General features: G+C 40.1%; 1 protein-coding gene across 4 annotated transcripts in view; it reads left to right on the top strand.

Moving 5' to 3' along the window:
• Positions 1-27,164, top strand: part of saxo4 (stabilizer of axonemal microtubules 4) — a 183,919-nt gene that overhangs the window by 133,248 nt on the left and 23,507 nt on the right. For 3 of the 4 annotated variants that reach the window (XM_072592192.1, XM_072592194.1, XM_072592195.1), the window contains 3 exons: positions 3,199-3,293; positions 4,824-4,988; positions 8,031-8,111. In XM_072592192.1, coding sequence (XP_072448293.1) covers positions 3,199-3,293; positions 4,824-4,988; positions 8,031-8,109 — 339 coding nt within the window. In that variant the 3' untranslated portion in view covers positions 8,110-8,111. Of the gene's footprint in view, positions 1-3,198; positions 3,294-4,823; positions 4,989-8,030; positions 8,112-12,559; positions 12,676-27,164 lie in introns of those variants that run through there. The other variant, XM_072592193.1, reaches the window with a different exon arrangement.

The following is a 27,164-nucleotide window of genomic DNA, read 5'->3' as shown; positions in this document are numbered from 1 at the left end:
TATGGAGCCATGTTTAAAGCTCAGCTGTGCACCAGGTCAAGAGCTGCCCTCCATTGTGATAGGAGGGGAACAATAACGGGCTGCTTTTAAGGGCACTCAGGTGGGATGTCTGACACTTGATTATAATACAAGTGCACATTTGGAAATGCATTGCTATTTAAAAACCAAGAGTTACAGACCTTTAGCCTTTATCCCATCTTAGAACTCTGTCTAAGGGAGTGCTACACTTTCTCCAGTGTCCATGGAGTCTAATACAAGCTGCATTTGTTTTTGAGAATAGACAGAAACTGCTTGCCTTTCAAGCAGCAATGAATTAATAGTCAATGAGTGGTCACTGCACCAGACTCTCATTTATTGGAACTGCGTGTCTGTTAAGTACTGTCTGGCTTGTTGTATCTCATGCTGCAGTGCTCTTCCTGCTCAACATCCTCATCTCCCTCCTCAGAAGACTGCTGCTGCTCTCCCAGCCCTTCTGGGTCCATCATGCCCCCTTTTGTGTATCTGCTGTAGTTGTCTAGAGTATAGGATGCTAGGATTACATGGGAAAATCTGGGGTATACTGCATAATTATGATCAAGTTTTTCTACTCGGCAGGTCAGGGCTTTAAATGTAGAATGGATGGGGTAGAAAATTGGAGTTGGCTGTAAGATGTGAACCTTAGAATTGTAAGCAGCAACCTTGACGATTTCCACTGAGCTTAGCAAAAGAATATTATGGCAAGTATGTAAGGTAGCTCACAGAGCTGTAAGGTTTGTTTTCAGACGTTTTGTCACCATACTAGGAAACATATCAGTGCAAGTCTCTGGTGAAGTGCTGGTGATGTGTCCTGCCTATCTATTTATATGTCTTGGTTTCTTCTGATGGGTGATGTCATTTCCGGTTCTTTTTTTTCAAGGTGTCCTTCTTTATCTGTGTATAGAAACTAGTGAGACCGGGTCGTGTCTTTTGGGACAACACACACATCCTTAGACAGGCAAGACAAAGACACGCACAAGAATTCTTCGAGGCATGGCATTCTGACCAGAACTCCATCAACAAACACATCACCTTAGATCCTATCTACCTTCCCTTGAAAGGAGACTCTCACTGGTGATGTTACCTAATAATGGTGATGAAATGTCTGAAAATAAATCTTCCAGTGCAGTGAGCTAACTTACATACCTATCATCAACCTGAGCTACAAATCTTATCAAAGATCGCGAGAATATTGTGGTTTCAACTGGACATGGCAAAGAATTCTGGAAGCTGTTTGTGCCACTTTGTCAACAGTGTTCAGTGTCTGGTTTAGGATTGCTATTTAGTCTTCCACTGAATGTAGTAAGGTCTGTTCCATATTGCCCATTTGAACTTGATAATTGCATTCCAAGTCTTACAAGCAGCATAGGACCCAGTTTACAAAGTTAAGCAGCCTCCTTCCTACTTCACGCATCTCGATGGGCTGCTTGCCCATTTTGGGTTTCACCTAAAAATTTCACCAAATCGGTCTTTCAACATGAATGGGGCAACTGCAATATTTGTCACTTGCCTGTCTCAGTTGATCGGAATTAATTGTGCCTGAGGTCTAATTTCCTCCAGGTGCTTTAAGTAAAAGTGAGGATCTTGGAGCTGCAGCATCCTTACAGAAAATGTAAATGTTAATGTAAAGAGTTACATCTGACTATGTGATATACTAATTCGATACTGTATGCATCATCAGAGGAAGTGATGGAATGTCACATGCTCTCACTGCTATGCAACCTGGTGGCAAGGTAAAGCATTTGGCTGAGAATTTTGTGAATCAACTCTTACTAACAACTAATACATGTGCCTCATAGTCAGCTTGGAAAAGTGAAAATCTCAGAACTAAATATGTAATAAAAATCTTCAAAAGTGTTTTTGGAAAGGGTAAAGAGGACATCAGTGGAAAGGTCGCTCTTAGAGCCAGTGGAAGGTTTGATTTGTCTTCATGTATAATTCAATGCTACGATTTGATGGAGCACTGCTGTTCCAATTCTTGTTGCTGAAATGAAGAAGTTGAAAGTAAAATTGTGATGGTTTTGAGCAGGCAAAATGAAAGCATTATTTAAAATATGCACTTGGAAAATCATAAAATAGCCACTGAATGTTGTTCTGCATAACTTTGAATTTATCTGTCACTCATCTTCTGCATTATGAAATATACTCCATTATCAGTAGTATAAACCTCTATACATTTGTGTCTCATTATTGAGCATAGTTGAACATTTCCTGGAATTACATTCGCTATCATATTCTCAAGAGTCACAGTCCTGTACAGCATGATGGTCATTCTTAGAAGTAAGACGTGCTTCCCTTTTTATATTTTCCCACTTCTAATTTATGCTCCTTTTCCTTCTGTCCTAGGGTATTTTTGTTTCCTTGGACAATTGCTCATGGAGTAATAACAACCTATCCTTGCCTCACCTATTCCTCATGATTGAGCCTGCAGACAATACCTCCAGCAGGCTACTGAGCTGAGGAGTCATGTTCTCTCTTAAGACTCCTGTAGGCAGTTGACCATTCAAATCAATGCAATTGAGAGAAGGGATTACGGTACATTAGCTTAGGAGGAATTAAAGTTAATCGTAGTTGTCCAGTTGTTAAGCTAAAAACAGAGAATCCCCGTTTGAATCCATGGTGACCCTCTGAAGACCATCCCACTCGGACCCAACCACTACCCTATAACACTGCATTTCCTTGGACATTACGGACAATTTAGCATTGCCAATCCACCTAACCTATGCATCTTTGGACTGAGGGAGGTAACCTGAACACCAGGAAGAAACCCAGGCAGATATGGAGAGAATGTGCAAACTCCACACAGACAGTCACCCGAGGGTGGAATCGAACCTGAGTCCCAGGTGCTGTGAGGCAGCAATGCTAACCACAACACCTCAGAACTCCCATTCAATGTGGCTGCATACCAAACTATTAGAGAACTATTTTCTTTGAATTTTCCTCTCCCTGCTCCCCGCTACTTCAACTGCTGCCCCCCCCCCCCCCCCCCCCGCCACACTCCTCCCTTACATTTCCAGCTCACCACTATCTCATTTTGAATTGGGGCAGGTTTACACATAGCAGGCCCTGCTAAGGCCATGAGATTTAGTACCATTTTCTGCTGCAAATTATAAGCACCATCGAATAATGTTATGCTTCAGAACACCCAATATTCAGATTTTCTGACTTTCTCCTTGGTTTCAGGAGCTTACTGGATTTAGTAGCAATGAAAAGGTCTACATACATCCAGCCAAGACTGCAACAGATGCTGACAGATTTTTAACAAATTATAAACTTTGGTGAGTCACAGTGGGAATAGAGAAAAGTGATATTGGGTAATTACTTTCAATATGGCACAGTAACAAATGTTAATTTTCCAAGTTCATGCTGCCAGAAACATTGTTCATTCCGAGAGGGAGAAACTATTAGTACTTGGAAATCAATATACTAGTCCTCCATTTTGAAGTATACAAGATGATTCAGATCAATATGCATCCTTCAGATGTTTTACAAGTTTTTTCTTTCCCTTCTGGATTAAAAGTCTATATGGTCAACTGGTGGATGTACGGCACTTAGTCTTGCGCACTTGTTTAAAGAGCAGAAACTAGTAAGGTTCAAGTGTACTGTAAGCAAGCAAGCTCTTTGAGGAATATACAACCTCAGAAAATTAGCTCCCAGAAGGAAGTGAATGATAATGTGCTCGAGGTAGTTGGAACTGGAACTATTTATCTCATTTCTGATTCAGGAGCCAGTATAACATGTGGGTTCATATACCTACATTGCTCTCAACTTATTTTGGATCTATTTCTGCATCAAATACCATAGTTTTAGACATGAAAATATTGATCCAGCATTAAGAGATTAGATTATAAAGAAAGGCTGAGATGACTTGATATATTTTTTGAAAGAAAATAGGATTAAGAGATGCAATATAACAAATTTTAAAAATGTAAAAGGATGAGTAAGATAATTATTTAGCATAGACAATGAACACAAGACTACAGGTTATAGTTGCATAATGTCACAATTTCACAATGTAATTTCCCAAGCAATAAGCAAAATTACATATTAGAACCATAGTTTCCCCTTATATGAAGCAGATTGACAGAAAGCCTTATTCAACCACATCAGCTGATTATTTTAAATATCAAGTCTACATAGGGATGACATGCTTACATTTCTCTGATTATCTTCATTGCTAATAAAAATTTCAAAAATGAACAAAACTGCAAAAGGGAAAGGTGCATTGATATTGAACAGGAAAAAATATATCATTTTATGTACGGAGAATTTTTAAGAGGCTTTGAAAGATAAGGATGAGGCCGGCCACACGATAATATTGAAAGAACATCTATGAGGACAGTGAGTTAGTGGATCAAGGCATGACCATCATAGGAGAGACCCTGGGAATGAACAGTACAATAACTTCGTAAATGCAGAGAGGAGTAAGGAGAGAGGCTGGGAATAATTTACTGGAATTGAATAGCTTACCAGAGAAGGGCATTGTGACAACCAATATAATGTGACCACATGATAATTAGCAGTGCTTTGGGAAAGAAGTAATCAAAAGATATTACGAGAAAGTGAATTGACGAGATTGATTTAAGAAAAAAAGTGAAGGTGAGTTCATATTGTAAACAGAGATATGACAGGACATACTGGAGTAGGTGGCCAAACATAAAGTCAACACTAACATTCCTTGACTTTGTGGTTGGCCACTTACTCTGATATCTCCTACATATCTATATTTACAATGTTAACTCATTCTAACTCTCTGTCACTTCAATAATTGATGTTCTGATTTTTGAAAACCGTTTCTACAAATTTAGGCACAATGACAAAACTCCAAAAGGACAGGATAGAGAAGGTTGGACAAGGGGAGGAATTCAGAAACAGTTTCCTCACAGCTATGCTACTAGCTCCAAGATTCATCAGCATGGCCCAGACTACAATGTAACTGAAACTTTACGCCGGATTCAGCCCTATGTGGTCAGGTAGGACCCACGTTGTAAATTCAGTAAGAGACTGCCTGTATGCCAGCTTGCCTCATTTTCTGTTTCGCTGACCTTTATTGGATCTTACTTAGGAAATGCCTCAATATTCATTCTTATTTTCAAATCCCTCTGTGGATCCTTCCTCTCACTCTCTCAATTTTCTCACTCACTCTCTTTCTCATTCACTCTCTTTCTCATTCTCTCTCACCTGCCTCAACTGTACAAGGTTCTGAGATTTCTGCAGTAAACCAATTTCACCTTCCTATTCTAAATTATTTGCTCCATCATAGGCATTCCTTCAACTGCCAAGGTCTCAAGTTCTGGAATTCTCCCCATAAACAATTCAACTCCAATCTTTACAGTTAGCCTTTAAGACCTACCTTATTTACTTAGTGCTTGGCCACCCACTCTGATGACTCCTTACATGTCTATGCTTACAATGTTAAAGGTGTTATTCTAATGTAAGTTGCTGTAAAGGAGGGCAATGAATTCTAATAAGAGACCAGATGAAGATCAACATAAAATATAAATGGAAATAATGAGGGCCTCAGTTAGTGGTGGAGTCGTAAGGTCAACAGTGGGTTTACCTGCCCAAAACCAGCCATCTTTAACCAAATCAAATTCATTTCCCACCTGCAGGCCCACTCCCTCTGGGCCTACGATCTCACTCCACATCTTAGCATCGACCCTGTCAAGTATGCTACATGTTTTATTAAAATCCTGTCTCGTTCTTCTAAATTCCAATGAGTATAGGCACAAGCTGCACAAACTTTCCCAGTAAGAAAATCTCTTCATCTCAAAAATCAGCCTACTGAGCCTTCTTGGATTGTTTTAAATGTAAGGATATACTTCCTTACATCAGGAGACTAAAACTGTACAGAGTGCTCTAGATGTGTTCTTGCCAATGTCCTCCCCAGTTGCAGCAAGGCTTCCCCAGCTTTACACTTCATCCCCCTGGAAATGAAGGCCAACATTCCATTTGCTTCCTAATTACTGGGTGTGTCTCCATCACTGTTACAATCCATGAGGACTGCCTATGTGTCAGTCAAAATAATACACTCAAAACACTGGAGTTGGGCATGATCCACAACCTTCTAACTGTGAGGAAAGAGCGCTACCATTGAGCCAGGGGTGACAACATGAAATGCTGATATACCATCGTTCTGAGGCCCTGCGAAGAAGGATTTTTATGTTGATGCACAACATGCATCATATCTTTTTATTAGAGCAGTCAAAAATTATTGCTCTTTAAACCCGGAAAAACAGTTGAATGAAAGCAAAGTGCTGCGCATGCTGGAGATCTGAAATGAAAATAGAGAAGGCAGGAGAACCTCAGTGGATCTGGAGCATCTGTGGAAAGAGAAGCAGTACTACTGTTTCCAGTTCAATGACTCTGCTTTGGAAAGTTGAAATTCTGAGTGTGTTGCAAAGTGTGAATTCATTATGTGTGTAAAATGAAACTACTGAATGAGCACATGGGAGATGTGTAATATATAGAAGAGGTGGATTTCAGAATCTTTGAATCATGAAAAATTTATATCTGACAACAATATGCGAGGAAATAAATGTTAATGCATTTTCCAGCACCTTGAACTGCACAATGATTGATTGTGTTAAGGAGTGAGGCGAGGTTAGAGATCATGTACTGTAAAGAGTTGGAAATCCATATTGGCATGTTTTAACTTTTGTGCAGTCAGTCAACAGATTACACTAGTTCTCCATTCGTTCCTGCAATCAAAAAGCCATCATGATTGCAATACCCACGGTCTCTCTGAAATCTGACTCGAGTGTTGCCATTGCCATTGCCAGACTGGGTCTCAGTTTGCTGGTTTTCCAGTGGATCTAGAGTGAGGACCTGACAAGGGTGAAAGAAGTAATAGTGATTGGTAGCAAGGGTCTGTTGGTTACAAATTTAGCAAAAGGTTGACAGACCATTAAGGCGGACTTTTCAGCTCACTAGTGTTTAGATTAGAATCCTGATGAAGGGCTTTTGCCGAAACGTCGATTTTCCTGCTCCTTGGATGCAACTTGACCTGCTGTGCTTTTTCAGCACCACTCTGATCTAAACTCTGGTTTCCAGCATCTGCAGTCCTCACTTTTGCCTAGTTGATTTTCAGCTCACTAGTTAGGCCAGTGCTCCCCTATATTTGTATTAATGATTTGTCTGAGACCTTGTGAATTACTCCGAAGCATGTTTCAGTGAATAAAAAGAAATTATTTACTGAAAGAATGGAAGGAATGCATAAGTGTGTCCTGAGATTGATCATGAGTCCTCTGTATTACTCTTACAGTACCTTTTCATGTCAGAGTGTTCAAAATCCTACAAAGGAGAACAGTCAATATTTGTACGAAGTTCAAAAAAATCCCTTGTACAGTCAACCCAGTTTCTGATCTTATTGCATCTATTGTGCCCAGAGCAATCAGATGACTCTGAATTGCAATTAGATTTAACCATGTGAGGAAAAGTATTGAATAGGTACTAAAGCAGCCTTGTTGGATTCAGTTTCTTGATGATGCATTTAAATTCTTTAATTTATATATATTTCCGCACCTGAAATATTGGAAAGATGCATTGATATGTAACTTTAAAAGCATTTTGATTCAATATTGCCCCTCCTTTAATATTCTATACACCAATTCTTTGCCACCTGCTGAATTTCTTTGTCTATTTTTGTTACTACATCATTGTTATATTTGCATACTGTTAATCTGATTACTTAGTCAAAAATGAATTTTTCAAGATATGTCATGCTTCAGTACAGCTTTTGAGGTGTGAGTTTATTTCTGAAAATACCATCATTGCTATCTGTAAGAGCCTTTCAAACCATAAGTAATATTTTAGTATATGGTGTCTATGGATAATCTGCTTCTATGTCAATTAGCTGTAGTTCTTTTTTGAAATGTTAATTTTAACATTTGAATTACAGTATTTGTTATAAGACAATTAATGTTGAAGAAGAAATTGAACTGTAACAATTAAATAAGAAATCTTTAATTTAAGCAAGAACAGTAAAAGATTTTTTATTTTTATTTTTCTGATAGGACATTAAAGTCTGTTGATGAATTTTATGATGATCACACTTATGATCACAAATTGCGTCCGCCTGGGCTGACCCTCTGAGGGTAAGTGCTGCTATCTGTTGAATTTGAAATATTCCACTGGTTTTCAGGAAACTTGAAAAGCACATCATCGAATGTCTCCATGTTGCAAGATATGAACTAGCTTCCTCAAAATAACAAAATTGGAAACAATGGGTATGATAGAAAAAGAAAATCTGGTCACTATCAAAGAAAAGCTGGTCAATGTAGGGTTGATTCTTTTTGATCCACATAAACGATCAGAATTTTGTTTGGACAGTAAGTGGAGAGTAATTGGTCCAGGGATGTGTAGGTTAAGTGGATTAGCCATGGGAAATGCAGGGTTACAGAGATAGAGTAGGGGAATGAGAGTGGGATGCTGTTTGGAGGGTCAGTGTGGACTTGTTGAGCCGAATGGCCTGTTGCTACACTGTAGGGATTCTATGATTCTATTAAATAAGAGAGCTACCGGCACATAATTGAATGATTCAGGTAGTTATTCCAAAACATATTGTATACCTAGGTTGCAGCTACAGATTTGAACATAATTAAGAGGTTTAGGCATTTTGTTTAGGTACGACGAATGCTAACTAGGGATTTACCAACAAACTGGAATGTAATCATGATCTTCATATCTTAAATTCAAAAATCTTGTATTATTTCAAGACCAAACACTATTAGCAATTTGATTTAGCTTTAGACAAATGGCCAAGGTACTCGGTGGTGTGGTCAACGGAATAGAGTTTAAGCTATGGACTAGACAATTGCTTCAGTCTTCGCAAGGTCAGCTGGAAATGACCATTCATTTAAGATTGACCAACGGACAAGCTGCCTAACAGAACACAGTATGTGAGAAGTAATGGAAGGTAGAGCTGTGTTATCAGCACAATGTGAACATTGATTCCATGTCTGTAGGTAACTTTTGAAAAGGGACAGATGTGTGTATGGCAGAGGGAGGATGAATCTTTGAGAATTCCTGAGGTTCCTGTACAGGTGTAGGAAGAGAAACTATTGGTACTGAAACTTTAGTTATAATTGAAAATGTATGGGTGGACCCAGGTGAGGGCAATCACATGGGCCCGGATAAGAAAGCTGAGAGTGGACGTGTTAGAGGAGGATATTGTGATTAATTGTTTTGAAGACTATGGAAAAATTGAAGTGGACATACAGCAATCATACACCAGAGTCAGTGATAGCACCACTTGTGACTTTGGCTATTTCATTACTGTGAATAGAGCTGGAAAAATTATTGGAAGCATTAAAAAAATGTTGAGAGAGGGGCATGCCAAACTTTTGGAGACAAGGGCACTTTCAAGGAGTCGGGGTGACTGGACATGTGAAGGCAGCTAGCAAATACAGGAAGGTGAAGGATGAGGTTTGGGGAGTGAGGGTGGCAGTTTTGCAGGAGAAGGGTGATCAGCATAAGAGTGCAGAGACAGGCAGTTATCACAGGAATAAAGAAGGGAAGTTAGATGTGAAGTATGTTTGTGGGAATGGGATTGGGTGTCAGGAGTTTGGTTAATGGATGAACATGCAATGGCATTTTGGTCATTAAAGGGGCAGCTGAAGAGAAAATTCACATTAGCATGGGGGTACTCGTTCAAGTTAACAAAGACCATTTTGGAATTGATATCTAATTACTTATTGCATAAAAAGTGATTTAGTAGCAGAATGGAGAACTGGGTCGAGTTTTGGGACAATGTTCTGAAATCATTTAAGAACTAACTGGATTCTGTAATGTCACAAGCTGAGGTGTATCATGCTCGGTTGTGCTGTTCCCAACAAACAAATAAATGGTTGACACTCTCAGCCTATGTTGATATAGGAAGAGTGAACCATTGGGGAACACACCAGTAGCTGAATTAAACTGATTATCATCGTTCTATCTGTTCAGAAAGATGCTTCGACTTTTATAATTAAATGATAATCAGCAATATTATAGAAGATCTTTGCAATCATATTGCTCTTTGATTTGAAGGATTAAACATGGACTTAGCAATTTGGTTGCTTCAGTTGTGATAAAAAAAAACTAACTGCATTTCTGAATAAAATGTTTGTAGCAATGTAGAGAACTCTTAGGTGTATACTTGTCTTGCAATACTTGGACAAATGCTGTAGTCCTATTGCCTATATTAATAATGAATTCAAACACTGATTGAGAATGCCTATAGGTATATTAAATGTTAAATGAATCAATATATTATGGACAACACTGGGGTTACGCTATGATACAGCAGAAGAAGAATGATTGCTTACAGCCAGTGAACTCAAGTTTGCTTGTGTTTTCTCTTCCAATCTCAAATTAGAATGGTCAGTTAAGTGGCCATTCCATTACCCCTCACAGGTTTTTCATCAATTATGTAAATTAGTCAAGTTCCACATTCCTTTGAGGCATGATTCTTCTTGTTTGTTATTCATAACCAAGTATTAGATGTAAGTACAGAAATACCCATTTAGGATTTCTTCAGTATAAATAATAAATAATAGACACAGTGGAAAACACAATCCTGTCAAATGAAACTAATTGTTTTGCTGTATCATGAATAAATGAGAAAACAGAAAATGCCAGAAATACTTTGCTAGCAGCTGTGGAGAGAGTTAATATTTACGGTCAATGATCTTCCATCACACTTGTGAAAGTTGGAGTTCTGTGAGTTCTTGTGGTGCTGTGATAGTGTCCTATCCTCTTAGCAAGAAGTTTTGGGTTTTAGCCCCATGGCAGGACGTTTTGGTCATTGGCATTCCTAATGCAGCCAATTAGGTTGTTAATCAGTCTATAAATCCATCCAATATGGTTGTTGGCAGGTGGTAAGAAAGTCTTTTGGTCATCCATCCTGCAGAAGGCGATGGCAAATGATTACAATAGTTTGGTCATTAGTGTGGACCAATCCATAGCCTAATCATCAGAAATAAAGACAGAAGAAAAGGCAACAGGTGTCACAAATTAGTAGCAAGTCCTGAGGCAGAGAAAGAGAAACGTGGTAAGGCTGTAATGGGTGAAAATAATAGTGATTGAATGGCAAAGGGCTTTTACTGCAAGGAAAAATATATTAATAGGACAAAACAAAGAAGCAGAATTTCTTTCAGCTCCCTGTCTCCAAACTCAGCTATATAGGGGAGCAGGGGTGGGCTTTGGATCTGGTGGGAGAGTGGCATGATGTAGACCCTGCGATCTTTCTGTTTCTGCCCAACTCTATTTGGTTTCATGCCTTATACATCTGATACAATACACTGGAGAGTTACCAAGTGAAGAGCCTTGAAAGCATACTTGACTGGATTTGCTTGCAGGATTTTGTCTAGTGGGTTGGCAGAAAGTCCCTTGTTTGAAGTCACCCTAAGGAGTTTGATATAATGGGGAATGGGAATGGGTGTAAGGCTGTTGAGAACCACTTTCTGTCTTTCCTTCCAACCAATGACCCTTTCCCCCTCCTGCTTTCACTCACATTTCTGGGCCACTGGTAAGTGTAGTACTGTCAGTAGCCACCATTTCCAGTGATGCTGATAGGGAATGGTGAGCAACATCTGATGAAGTTTCCTGATGAAGGGCTTCTCCTGCTCCCTGGATGCTGCCTGACCTGCTCTGCTTTTCCAGCACCACGCTCTCAAGCTACTCTCAGGGTTTGGGATGTGTGTGCCCAGTGTCTTAAAGCCTACTGAAGGCCTGATTCTGATCGCTTAAATGTCCGTTAAGCATTCTTCCAGTCTTTCCCCAACAGAGGTGAGGCAGGTTCGCATTTGTTCTCCAGACTCTGGATGAAACTCCTGTCACTAACATTAAATTTTACCCAAGGTATGTCTGGTGAAGTTCTAAGTGGCATCAGCAGAATCAGTAATTGTCTAAAAAATATAGAGATGATGGTTATGGGCTCAAATTGGTGAACTGATTGTTGACTCGAGAAGGCTGTTGGCTTGAAAGTTTGGATACTGTGCTTCAAAATTTCATTGGGCTTCATTAGACAGTGTAGAAAGCTGAGGAATAAAGGTCAGAGTTGGAGTGGGCTCTAGAATTGAAGTAGCCAGCAAATTGAGATGCTGAGCAAAGTGATCACCCAGTTAGTATTAAGTCTCCCCAGTATGCAGAATATTGTCTAGTGTAATTGCTTTGAAAGGATTAATGCTGAACATTGCATTAAGCTCCACCTAATCAGATGACCTCATCAGGATTTGGGTGGGGAAAAGCAAAACAGCTCTGAATCCTGAAGGAGGAAGCCCTGTCATCTCATCATCTTTGTTATGATAGCTATCGTACCAATGAAAACTGTACCTTATTGTTATGCAATAAGCTGCACCTCGTTTAAGGCAAGACTCTCTCATCAGGCTGGGTTTCCTCCACCACACTGGACAAATTAGGCCCTATAGATCATAATCTAAAATGATGATGATGGCAGCAAATTTGAATTATGGTCATGAAGAGTCCAGTGAATAAGAGGTTTGGCCTGAAATGTTGATGTTCTTGCACCTTGGATGCTGTCTGATCTGTGGTACTTTTCCAGCTTCACATCTATTGACCCCAGTGAACAATGAGATGGACACAGACGAGGGCACTGTAAACTACAGTGGGATGTTCTTTGTTGAGATAAAAGGAAGATATTATTCCTAAACATTGTAAGCTCCAGTCCTTATCTTCTGCTGTTCAAAATAAACTCACTATCTGCTCTTTCATGTTTCTGCTGTTCAAATCAATCTTCTAGAAAGCTTTATTCTACTTGTCAATTGTTTTATCTTTTACATTTAAAAATAATTTACAGCCTGTAAGTACTTTGTAATTTCTGCCAGAGTTTGTACTGTTATTCTTCTTCTGTTCATAAATCCTGGCCCATGATATTTTGTTGGATTGTAACTTAGGACTTTTTATTTCTGTCAAACTCCACCATGACAGTACTTCTAAATTTACCAGAAATTTAAACTTGCCACATTTAAAACACGTGGTTTTGCAATGATTTGCACAGAATTGCTGTCAAAATGTTATTTCTACAATTGCTTCCTGATTGACAGATAATTCATGCCCCAGTAACCTTGCAATATGTTTGTGGCATGTTAAACAGAGCTGTGCTAAAGTCTTTTGGAAGGTACTTGCACTTGGGATAGTGTAAGACAACACAAAGTGATAAAGAATGTGACAAAATCTGCCTGGAAGAATGCACTGGAAGATAGCATTCACTTCTGATTTGCATTATCCTATACAACATCATAGACAAAATTAAAGAGGCTTGCATAGAGTATTTACAATGAGTAGATGCACCTACATGTAAGTCACATTTTTAAGACTTCCTTTTTATTTTTCAATATTTTTCATTGTGGACTGAAATGGGAAAATAACTCATCTGGAAAAATTAAGGATTGTTGAGCCGTTGCTGCACTTTTTAAAAGCAATTAATCTGACACTCATTGTAAGTGCTATTTGTACAGCTGCTAGTTCAAGCAACAGTGGGATGAGTTTTATAGACAAGTTGGAGCCACGAGCTTTGTACAAATGGAGATGTAGCTGATAATAAGTAACTCTTTGGTCTGTGGACTACAGACTAGTTATCAATGACAAATTCAATTTGACTGCTAATTAGTTATCAATGACAAATTCCATTTAACTGCTAACTAAGATAGCTGAACAGTTTGGAGTTACGTACATGTTAGGAAGAAGCCATCAGATGTCAACACACTCAGGAGCTGTCTCTGTTCTCTGCACTATAAAACCAGTTCATTTTTTTCTTCAGCAACTGCTGTAAACTGTGTCTTTTAAATTAACACGTCAGAAACTTTTATGAAAGTGTGAATCAGTTACCCTGTGCCTTCTAAAAATGAGGGGAAGCATCTGGAGAAGGAAGATTGAGAAGCAGCATTCTGATCGCAGCAATCAGCTCAGTAAATTCTGTGAATTGGGATCACTGAACTGCTTTCCCAGTCCGTTCTCTTCATCCATAACATTTTTTTGTGTGTTTGTTTGAATATGTGTGGAAAGAGGACTTTGAAGGGGTTAGAATTTTAACCAGTAGTATTATATGCCAATGGTTCATAATAGTTAGCCTGCAGTTAGAGTCTATTTACTTGTTCAATATAGTAATTCTTATTAAGTACAGAAACCTAATCTATATTTGCTGTCAACATGGGTCTGAAAGTGATGTAAAATATGGAATTCTGCATATGTTGTAACATCATTAACTATGATAACAATGCTAAGAGTAGTGGGACCTAATTTTCAGCTTACCATCCCAGTGTAGCGTAGCACACGCTTAAGGAGTTAGGACCAGTTTTAAGGGGACTGTCACTATAAGAGAGAACAAACATGTGGGACAACCTCAAACAGCATATTAACCCATTGGCAGCCTCTCCTCAGTCAGTAGGGACATAGGATTATGAATGGTAAGGAATGATAAAAGGAAAAACATGTTTTAGGTAAGGGCATGAGTGTGAAGACAAATCTAAGGGACAGCTTAGCCACAGGCTTTGTGAAATGTCTGATTACAATTGTGAGACTGGATGCCCTCTGACCACACCCAGGATACTATTTCCATTAGTCATCATTACGGCTTCTGGATATGACTTTCATTCCAAGTTGACCTTAACTCCTCTTCATCCTCCTCTCTCCACTGACTACTCATATCATTGGTGCAATGGCACAGCACTGCACTTGCTTCTCTACTGACGCTGGGAAGACATTTTCACAGGAGTTTCCCATTGTACCACAGCTATCAAAGTGAGGCCGTTTCATCTCACCAAGTATGTTGATACATGGGTGCTATAAAAAAATCACAAAGCAGCTTGTCCTGGTTGGCATACTTCCACAGATGCTTCTCTTTTTTGTCGTATGCCAACTTAGAGGATTCCTTTTGGGAATCAGTGGTACCAGGAAAGGAAGAAGGCAATAAAATAGTAAAAATAATGACATAAATAAACATGTGGACTGGAGCAGCAATAGGAAAGTAAAACTAAATTTAACTCTATAAAGATTTTTTTCTTTCGATTAATGAAGGATCTGAATTCCAAAGCAAGTCCAAATGTCATGGTTATGGAGTCATGTGTCTTGTTATCTTCTGACAATTTCATGAAAACACCACAGTCAGGAATTCATAAAGAAGTCAATAAAATGTGCAGTTGAATTGATACAATATTGTTATAGCAAGTGTTTAATGTTTTAACTTGCTTTGGTTTAGAAATGAATATTTTCATTGCTTTGGAACGATGCAAAATTTCAGTCCTCACAGCATTTAGCGCATCAGCAAAAATATAGAAATGTCGGATTGATCACAGAATATTACAATGCAGTAAGTTTTTTATCCTGATGATTGGCTGCTTCATAGATAGTTCAGGTTCTAACATAATGTTTCAATTAAAGTCATACAGCATGGAAACAGACCCGTCGGTCCAACTAGTCCACGCTGACCATGTTCTCAAACTAAACTAGTCCTAGCCTGCATTTCGCCATATCCCTCCAAACCTTTCCTATTCATGTATTTATCCAAATGTCTTTTAAATGTTGTAACTATACCTGTGTCCACACTTCCTCTGGCAGTTCATTCCACACATGAACCAAAGGTGTTGGATTTAATGCTGAATATAGAAGGATGGTATCAACGTTTTTTATCTTGCACTCCCGGGGAAAATGCAAGAATGCCAGATTTTAAAGGGGACAACAATTTATACTGCATGGGAAATAGTTGGCAAGTCAGATGTGGTGTTGCTACAGAAGCCATACTTTTGTGGATATGTTTTTGTTTTGCTTCAAAAAAGACACAATGCCTGGACATGTTCTTTATTCTTACAGAGGGCAGATCCCATCTCATGAATATATATTGCTTCTAGTAAGTACAGATGAACAACATTGTGTGCCTGACTCGTAATCTTGAACTGATTGGTCATGTAACCCTTAGCACATTCAGAATTATTAATGCACTGTCCTCTGCAGACAAATGTAAAAGCTCCTGTCATAGTTTTGCTAAGAGATGAAACAAGAACTACATTTCAAGAGATATAATTGGACACGTTCTCTAGTTGGTAGTGTACAACTTGTAGTGATCTGCAAAGGTCTGTTCTGGAGCAACAAGTATTCACATTATCTACTAAAGTTACATAACTAAAGTTGACAATGGAACAAAGATAGATGGCACTGTACAGTGTATAAATGGAGATGCAAAATTGCAAGGATGTATTGGTAGATGAAGTGAATTGGTAAAGGCATGATAAACTGATTTCGATGAATTTTTTAAAAATCCATTTTAGACCTTAAACATAATTAACAGGGTATTTTTTAAATCATATAAGAAATTGAAATATTGAAGCTCTAAGTAGATTTGAAGGTCCACAAGTGGATCATTAAAAGAACTTCAAAAAATAATCAAAAAAGCTAATAGAATGGTCGCATTTATATCTGCAAGACTAGAATACAGGAGAGTAGAATTCATACTATAGTTACACAACATCCATAGAGTCATAGAGATGTACAGCATGGAAACAGACCGTTCGGTCCAACCCGTCCACGCCGACCAGATATCCCAACTCGATCTAGTCCCACATGCCAGCACTCGGCCCATATCCCTCCAAACCCTTCCTATTCATATACCTATCCAAATGCTTCTAAATGTTGCAATTGTACCAGCCTCCACCACATCCTCTGGCAGCTCATTCCATACACGTACCACCCTCTGTGTGAAGATGTTGCCCCTGAGGTCTCTTTTATATCTTTCCCCTCTCATCCTAAACCTATGCCCTCTAGTTCTGGACTCCCAAACCTCAGGGAAAAGACTTTGTCTATTTATCCTATCCATGCCCCTCATAATTTTGTAAACCTCTATAAGGTCACCCCTCAGCCTCTGACGCTCCAGGGAAAACAGCCCCAGCCTGTTCAGTGTCTCCCTGTAGCTCAGATCCTCCAACCCTGGCAACATCCTTGTAAATCTTTTCTGAATCCTTTCAAGTTTCACATCTTTCCGATAGGAAGGAGACCAGAATTGCATGCAATACTCCAACAGTGGCCTAACCAATGTCCTGTACAACCGCAACATGACCTCCCAACTCCTGTTCTCAATACTCTGACCAATAAAGGAAAGCATACCAAACGCCTTCTTCACTATCCTATCTACCTGCGACTCCACTTTCAAGGAGCTATGAACCTGCACTCCAAGGTCTCTTTGTTCAGCAACACTCCCTAGGACCTTACCATTAAGTGTATAAGTCCTGCTCAGATTTGCTTTCCCAAAATGCAGCACCTCGCATTTATCTGAATTAAACTCCATCTGCCACTTCTCAGCCCATTGGCCCATCTTGTCCAGATCCTGTTGTAATCTGAGGTAACCATCTTCGCTGTCCACTACACCTCCAATTTTGGTGTCATCTGCAAACTGCTAACTATACCTCTTATGCTCGCATCGAAATCATTTATGTAAATGACAAAAAGTAGAGGGCCCAGCACCAATCCTTGTGGCACTCTACTGGTCACAGGCCTGCAGTCTGAAAAATAGCCTCCACCACCACCCTCTGTCTTCTACCTTTGAGCCACTTCTGTATCCAAATGGCTAGTTCTCCCTGTATTCCATGAGATCTAACCTTGCTAATCAGTTTCCCATGGGGAACCTTGTCGAATGCCTTACTGAAGTCCATATAGGTGACATCTACTGCTCTGCCCTCATCAATCTTCTTTGTTACTTCTTCAAAAAACTCAGTCAAGTTTGTGAGACATGATTTCCCACGCACAAAGCCATGTTGACTATCCCTAATCAGTCCTTGCCTTTCCAAATACATGTACATCCTGTCTCTCAGGATTCCCTCCAACAATTTGCCCACCACTGAGGTCAGGCTCACTGGTCTATAGTTCCCTGGCTTGTCTTTACCGCTCTTCTTAAACAGTGGCACCATGTTTGCCAACCTCCAGTCTTCCGGCACCTCACCTGTGACTATCGATGATTCTAATATCTCAGCAAGAGGCCCAGCAATCACTTCTCTAGCTTCCCACAGAGTTCTCAGGTACACCTGATCAGGTCCTGGGGATTTATCCACCTTTAACTATTTCAAGACATCCAGCACTTCCTCCTCTATAATCTGGACATTTTGCAAGATGTCACCATCTATTACCCTACAGTCTATATCTTCCATATCCTTTTCCACAGTAAATATTCATTTAGTATCTCCCCCATTTTCTGTGGCTCCACACAAAGGCCGCCTTGCTGATCTTTGAGGGGCCCTATTCTCTCCCTAGTTACCCTTTTGTCCTTAATATATTTGTCAAACCCTTTTGGATTCTCCTTAATTTTATTTGCCAAAGCTATCTCATGTCCCCTTTTTGCCCTCCTGATTTCCCTCTTAAGTATACATTCCTTATGCCCGAAACGGTGATTTTCCTGCTCCTCGGATCCTGTCTGACCTGCGCTGCTTTTCCAGCACCACACTCTTGACTATAGTTACACAACACCCTGGTTAGACTATATCTGCAGTACAATGAGGATTTCTGGGCAAACGTCTCAGAAGGATACATGGCAAAGAGGGAATGCAGCATGGATTAACTGAAATGATACTTGGACTCCATGGTCAAGCTATAAGAAGACATTACACACAGTATGAATATACTCAATGGATTTTAGAAAATCAGGCATGATTTGGTCAAACATATCATGATTTTAAGGGGAAACATTGGAAATAAACTATTAATGAAAGGTGTGGAATCTGAATCTGACACCATGTGCAGTCAGAGAATCATATACCACAGAAACATACTCTTAGGTCCAACTCGTCTGCACCAACTAGAAATCCCAATCTGTCGTAGTCCCATTTGCCAGAATTTGGCCCATGTCCCTCTAAATGGCATGGTGGCTCAGTGGTTAGCACTGCTACCTCACAGCGCCAGGGACCCACGTTCAATTCCAGCCTCGGGTGACTGTCTGTGTGGAGTTTGCACATTCTCCGTGTCTGCGTGTGTTTCCTCCAGGTGCTCTGGTTTCCTCCCACAGTCCAAAGATGTGCAGGTTTGGTGAATTGGTCATGCTGAATTGCCCATGGAGTTAGTTGCATTAGTTAGGGGGGAAATGGGTCTGGGTGGGTTACTCTTCAGAGGGTCGGTATGGACTAATTGGGCTGAAGGGCCTGTTTCCACACTGTAGGGAATCTAATCTAATCTAAACCCTTCCTATTCATATACACATCTAAATGCCTTTTAAATGTTATAATTGTACCCACCTCCAGCAGTGCCTCTGGCAGCTCGTTCCATACATGCATCAACCTCCGTATGAAGAAGTACCCCTCATCCTTTTTAAATCTTACCCCTCTCACGTTAAGACTATGCCCTCTAGTTTTGCATTCCCCCACCCTAAGAAAAAGACCTTGGCTATACACCGTATCCAAGTCCCTCATGATTTTATCAACCTCTATAAGGCCACTCCTCAGCCTCTGGCGGTCCAGGCAAAAAGGCCTCAGGCTATCCCGCCTCTTCCTATGAGTCAAACCCTCCATCCCTGGCAACATTTTTTAAAATCTTTTCTGCACCCTCTCAAGTTTAGCAATATCTTTTTTATGAAAGGGTGACCAGAATTGTACGCAATAAACCAAATGTGGCCTCAATGTTCCATAGAACTGCAAGGTGAATTCCCAAAACTTATACTCAGTGTTCTGATCAATAAAGGCAAGTGTGCCAAATGCTTTATTCACCACCCTGTCTATCCGTGACTCCACTTTCAAGGAACTATTCACCTGCACTCCTGGGTCTCTTTGGCAACACACCCGAATGCTATCATTAAATGTATAAGTCCTGTCCTCCTTTACCTTACCGAAATACAACACTACATATTTATGTAAATTAAACTCCCAGCTGCCACCCCTCAGCCCACTGGCCCATCTGATCAAGGTCCCATTGTCCTCTGAGATAGCCTTCTCCACTGTCCACTAATTTCAGGAATGAATTTAGGAAAAGTTCTACATTAAATGTGGAGAGGTATTGACCTTTCTCTACAAACAACAGTTGGTGGCAGAGCAATAGTTCATTTTATTCTGAACATTTTGTTAATGAAAGCCCTTTAGCGATATGGACCAAAGGTGATATATGGAATTAAGGTGAAAATCAGCTCTGCCACTTCAAAGGACAGAACAGGCTTGATGAACTAAGTGGCTTATTCCTGTTCTATGATCTGAGAGACTTTGCCATCAGGAGGAAAAGAAAAACAAATGAAAATTCAGTTTGCTGGACTTGTTACTCAGAGAAGTTAGGCTGTGTGTACAACCTTCTACAGCTCTAGGTGAAATGATTGTACATAAAAAAAAGAAGGCAATTGCACTTGTGAAATGAAGAGAAAATTTCCAAAAAAAAAACATTTGGCACTGCTTATTCTGAGTAATACTTGTTCCATATGTAACCTGCTGTAGAAAGTCTACATCAATTTGTATGTATCATAGAAAACAGGATTATTCAGTGAGTGGGATTATTAAATGTTTGTCATCTCATTGGTGAAGTAGATGTATTTTTGAATAAGTGACGTTTCATTTTTACAGTCTCAATTTTGATAGCAGTCAGCATTAGGTTTACTCATTTTAAAAATGTCTTGAGTTTTGTTGTAGCACAATGTTGGTGTCCCTACCTTTGGACTCGGAGGACTGGGTTCAAATCCCACCTGCCCCAGTTTGACAGAATGAGGGTGGTGGTGGCAGGGATGGGATTGTTGGGAGTGACTGGCAAGCTTCTTGTCACAAAAGACATCATTGACCCCAGGGGGTCCAAACACTGCCTGACCAAGAGAGATACCCCAACTCCAAGCGCAGTGGGAGTATCTCCAAGATTTACCTGATGACTTTCCTATGTGGGTGAGGCCCCTTCTCTACTGTCAAAGTTAAAGCAGTGGTAGAAAGAGACCATTAATTGTTCCCTCAAATGGCGGAACCAGCCTCCGGGCGAGATGGCTATCAGCTAGTTTCCCTACCATTGGCCTGATGGCATGCCTGTGGGAAATTGACAAGCAATCCATCTTGTCCTTTTTTTTATTTTCCCTACCTGCTCCAAACACTCTATAAATGTTCAAATAAAATTCCAGCCTGTGTGTCTTCAACATCAAAATATCCCAAATTACATTCAGTCGATGAAGTGCATTTGAAGTACAGATGCACTTGTAATGCAGGAGATACAACAGCCAGTTCACACAAGCCGCACCTTCAGCAACTAGGTAAACTGCTCTAATAGTGAGGAATAAATCTGGCTAGGAAACTGGTGAGAAATCTTTTATTCTTCTAATTGCATTCAGCTTATACTGCCCAAAATGGATTTGTTTTTACTGCTCCCGGAATACGCTTGGCAATTTCCAGGTGCATAATTAAGCTTTGAATTTTGACCATTCTCTTCTTAAAGTGCTGACCTCTGCGCTAAAATTGTAGAGTTTATTTTCAACCCCTCCACAGAGATTTGTGAACCCAACCCAGTCCATCACACAAACTAGCCTTCCACCCATTGATTCCATCAAAACTTCCCACTGCCTCAGGAAAGCAACCAAAGACCCCTTCCTGCCTGGTTATACTCGTTTCCGTAGGATAGAAGATATAAAAGTTTTGAATACATGTATGAATAGATTCAAGAACAGCTTCTTTTTTGCTGTTATCAGACTTTTGAATGGACCTCTCAAATGTTACTTCTGATTTCTCTCTCTGCAGCTGTAACACTTTATTCTGCACTCTGTTCTGCTACCTTGATGCACTTGTATGGTGCAATCTGTCTGTATAGCATGCAAAACAACACTTTTCAGGTATCTCAGTACAAGTGACAACAATAAATCAATCAGGCAGTCCTATAGCATGGAGACATGCTCTTTGGCCCAAACTGGTACATGCTGATCAAAATGTCCCATCTGCACTAACCCTATTTCCCTGCACTTGTCCCATATCCTTCTAAACTGTTCCTATTCATGTATTTGTCCAAATGCCCTTTTAAATGTTATTAATGTACCCACCTCAATCACTTCCACTGGCAGCTCATTCCATATGCCTACCACCCTCTGTGTAAAAAGGTTGTCCCTCAGGTTCCCTTTTATTCTTTCCCCTCTACCATTAATTGTAGTCCTCGATTCCCCAATCCTGGGAGAAAGACTGACTGCATTCACCCAATCCATGCCTCTCATGATCTTATACACCTCCATAAGTTGGCCCCCTTCAGTCGCCTACACTCCAAAGAAAATAGTCCTAGCTTGTCCAACCTCTCACTATGACTCAGACCACTGAGTCCATGCAACATCCTTGTAGGTAAACATCCTTCTTCTGCACTCTTTCCAGTTTAATAACATTCTTGCTATAACAAGGTGACCAAAACTGAACACAATACTCCAAGCGTGCCCTCAACAACATTCTGTAAAACTACAACATATCTTCCCAAATTTTATGCTCAGTGCCCTAACTAATGAAGGCCAGTGTGCCAAAAGCTTTCTTCACTGCCCTGTCTACCTGTGACTCCACTTTCAGAGAACTGTGAACCTGAACTCCAAGATCCCTTTGTCCCACTACACTCCTTAAGGCCCTAGCATTCACCCTGGAAATCCTACCTTGATTTGACTTTCCAAAATGCAACACTTCATACTTATCTATATTAAACTCCATTTCCAATTTCTTGGCCCATGTCCCTAGCTGATCAAGGTCCTGCTGCAATTTCTGACAACCTTCCTCACTCTCCATAATACAGCCTATTTTAATGTCATCAGCAAATTAACTAATCATGCCTTGTACATTCTCATCCAGATCATTGATATAGATAACAAACAGTAATGGGCCCAGCACTGGCCCAGAGGCACTCCCAACCTCCAGTCCAACAAGCATCCTTCCACTATTACCCTGTTCTTCCTATTATCAAGGCAATTTTGTATCTAATTTGCCATCTTGCCCTGGATTCCATGTGATCTAACTATCCAGAGCAGCCTACCATGTGGAACCTTATCGAAGGCCTTTCTGAAGCACAGAGTCATAGAGTCATAGAGATGTACAGCACAGAAACAGACCCTTCGGTCCAACTCGTCCATGCCAATCAGATATCCTAAACTAATCTAGTCCCATTTGCCAGCACTTGGCCCATATTCTTCTCAACCCTTCCTATTCATATACCCACCTCCCCCCACCTTTTCTCAATCCCAACCCCTCCCCCCACCTTTTCTCAATCCCAACCCTCGGACTCAGCACCGCCTTCTTGACCTGCAACCTTCTTCCCGACCTCTCCGCCCCCACCACCTCTCTGGCCTATCACCCTCACCTTAACCTCCTTCCACCTATCGCATTCCCAACGCCCCTCCCCCAAGTCCCTCCTCACTACCTTTTAGCTTAGCCTGCTTGGCACACCCTCCTCATTCCTGAAGAAGGGCTTATGCCAGAAATGTCGATTCTCCTGCTCCTTTGATCTGCCTGACCTGCTGCGCTTTTCCAGCAACACATTTTTTCAGCTCTGATCTCCAGCATCTGCAGTCCTCACTTTCTCCTCTTCATATACCATTCAGACACCCTTTAAATGTTGCAGTTGTACCAGCGTCCACCACTTCCTCTGGCAACTCATTCCATACGTACACTACCCTCTTCATGAAAAAGTTGCCACTTAGGTCACTTTTAAATCTTTCCCCTCTGTCTTTAAACCTATGCCCTCTGGTTCTGGATGCCCCAGCTCAGGGAAAAGACCTTTTCTATTTATCCTATCCATGTCCCTCATGATTTTATAAACCTTTATAAGGTCACCGCTCAGCCTCTGACATCCCAGGGAAAGTAGCCCCAGCCTATTCAGCCTCTCCTTGTAGCACAAACCCTTCAACCCTGGCTAAGTGCTTTTAAATCTTTTCTGAACTCTTTCAAGTTTCACAACATCCTTTTGATAGGAAGGAGACCAGAATTGCATGCACTATTCCAATGTCCTGTATAGTCACAACTTGACCTCCCAACTCCTGTACTCAATACTCTGACCAATAAAGGAAAGCATACCAAATGCCTTCTTCACTATCTTATCTACCTGCAACTCCACTGTCAAGGAGCTATGAACCTGCACTCTTTGTTCAGCAACACTCCTCAAGACCTTACCATTAAGTATATAAGTCCTGCTTTAATTTTTTTCCAAAATGCAGCACCACACTTTTATCTAAATTAAACTCCCATCTACCATGCCTCAGCCCATTGGCCCATCTGATCAAGATCCTGTTGTAATCTGAGGTAATCTTCTTCGCTGTCCACTACACCTCCTGTTTTGATGTTATCTGCAAACTTACTAACTATACCTCCTATGTTCACATCCAAATCATTTATTGAAATGCGAAAAACAGTGAAACCAGCACTGATCCTTGTGGCACACCACTAGTCACAGGCCTCCAGTCTGAAAAGCAATCCTCCACCACCACCCTCCGTCTTCTACCTTTAAGCTAGTTCTGTATCCAAATGGCTAGTTCTCCCTGTACTCCATTAGATCTAACCTTGCTTACCATACTACCATGAGGAACCTTGTCGAACACCTTACTGAAGTCTATATAGATCTCATCCACCGCTCTGCCCTAATCAATTCACTTTGTTACTTCTTCAAAAAACTCAGTCAAGTTTGTGAGACAAGATTTTCCATGCACAAAGCCATGCTGTCTGCCCTAATCTGTCCTTGCCTTTCCAACTACATGTAAATCATGTCCCTCAGGATTCACTCCAACAACTTGCTCCACACTGATGTCAGGATCATCGGTGTATAGATCCCTGGCTTTTCCTTACTACCTTTCTTAAATAGTATGTCTATGTCTATCAATCAATCAATCTAGTGCTGGTACAGATGGTTATTCTTTGTGCTTGAACCAAGGCAATTGTGTTGGTGACTTTAGGTTATTTAGCCATATTGGAAAGACGAAGGTGGGATATATTACAATCAGCGGCAAACCCATCTTCAATTAATCACTCCTTAATGACATTGTGGGTGTACCTACTGCAATTGAATTGCAGTTGTTCAAGAAGTTAGCTCATCACCATATTTCATCAGCAACTTAAAAACACATATCTATTCATGAGGCAATGTTCCAGACAGCCATTAAGATTGGGAATGCTAGCTGATCTTTTTTTCCCCTCCTTGCACTTTAGGATCACAATGATTGCCCATCGTAATAAGTTCATCCTTACTTTAGCATTTGCAGGTAAGAAAATAAATCTTACAGGCTCTTTAATATTTTTATTTTATATCGGTTTGTACAAGAATTTGTCATCCTATGAGTGTGTGGGTGTAATATGCGTAATTACAACTAGATCAATCTTCTATTTCCTTACATGGGTGTTGAAGATTAAACAAAAAGGCACAGTTTCAGAAATTGAGAATCAAAATTAAATTCAGAATAAAATGAGAATTAATTATTGGAGAAAAATTCTTATTGCGTTGTTAATGTTTGTAATAACAATGGTGTTGTGTTCTCACCATTTAATGCAGATTCTTTTGTAATGTTGAGTCTTGCTGTTGTGTTTGGTATACATGATTTTTAATTTAGTGGTATTAATTTAAAAACAAATCTTCCATGCAATGCATGCATTGCTGGCCAGGCTAGCATTTATTACCTATCCCTAATAGCTCTTGAGAAGGTGGTTTTGAGCTGCCTTCCTGAATGTCAGTAGTCCATGTAGAGTAAGTCCATCCACTGTGCTATTAAGAAGAGAATTCCAGACTTTTTGCCCAGTGATAGTGAAGGAACAATAATATAGTTTTGGCCAGGATGGTATGTGGTTCAGAGTTGAAGTTGAAAGTGGTGGTGTTCCCATCTCTTACCAGTGTCCTTCCATATTTTTGTTCATGTGTTTGGAAAGTGCTGTTGAAGAAGCCTTGGTGAGTTACTGCATTGCATACTGAAGATGGTACACACTGTGTACTATTGTGTATCGATGGTGGAGGGAGTGAATATTGAAGGTGCTGGGGGGGTTGGCAAAAGAGCTCCTTTGTCCTGGATGACATCAAACGGAATTAAAAGGTAAGTCAAAACCAACTGGACTGTGATCTCTTGTGATTACAAATATAATGAGAAGTTGACAAACCCCGCTCAACAGCAAGCCACTCCTACAGATTATATCCCAAACTGCATGCACACTTTGTTTTTCCTTTGAAGAACACAAAAGGACAGGGGTTAAAAAGCCACTTTAACTCCATTGAAATATGTTAGTCGGTTTGAAATCCATGTGTGTGTCAGGTTGCTTGGAAATCTTAGTACGTTGTAAAGGTTACATTTGAAGACTACCTCCCTGTAACTCCTATGATTGAGTATTAGAACTCTGAATATTAGAAATCAGCTAGATACCAGGCAGATGAAAAAAAAGCTGTCACCCAGATTGCTGAAAAGCAGTTTTTTAAAAAATGAATCAGGACTAACTAACTTTAATTAGCCTTAAGACCAAAAAAATTGTGAAATTGACATTTCAGCTACCAACATCAATACCAGTGGTATTGTAACAATTGCAATGTTCAACTATCTTCATGATTAATTCAGAGACAGATCCATTTTAGCTTTTATATTTCTAGGCTTACCTCTTATTTCTAATCTCACTGTACATATATTGTTTTACTAATTCTTCTCTTGTTTATTCATCAATAGACTCACTCTTCGTTAACTCTAGAAAGTCTGGTTAAATTGGCTCCTTAAAGCATAGTGCATTTGATCTGGAAGAAAGGGATTCTTTTAAAATTAACCTTGAGACAAATGACTGAGGGAGTGGATGAATAAAGACCAGGAATCAGTTCATCCCTTCTCACCCGGAAATGTAATAATTTGAGGTATCCCATCTGGAGCTGTAGCAAATAGATGAATCTCATCTGGAGTCTGGTCAGAACAGCTGAGAGACAAATCTTTGCTTTTCTGTGGTATTCTATTAAAAATTTGAAAGCGAATTTATTTCTTGGCAAGGGAGATGTGCACGCATAATCTGCCATATTTGACATTGATTTTCACAATGTTCAAAAGGTTTTTAAGGCATATGATCCCTGTGAATTCTGGACTTCACAGTACCTATATGGCTGGTTCTGTTCAATTGCTTGATGGTAACCCTCAAGAATATTGACTGGGGGAGTTGGTGTCAGGAATCTGCAATGAATGTTAAAAGAGATGGTTAGATTCTGTCTTGGTGATGATAGTCATTGCCTGCATCCATGTTATTACTGTATTTCAGCCCATGCCT

This window comes from Chiloscyllium punctatum, chromosome 22 (genome assembly GCF_047496795.1).
Source record: "Chiloscyllium punctatum isolate Juve2018m chromosome 22, sChiPun1.3, whole genome shotgun sequence".
Classification (NCBI taxonomy): Eukaryota; Metazoa; Chordata; class Chondrichthyes; order Orectolobiformes; family Hemiscylliidae; genus Chiloscyllium; species Chiloscyllium punctatum.
The sequence above is the reverse complement of the archived record's forward strand: the minus strand, read 5'-3'. Positions and strand labels throughout refer to the sequence as shown.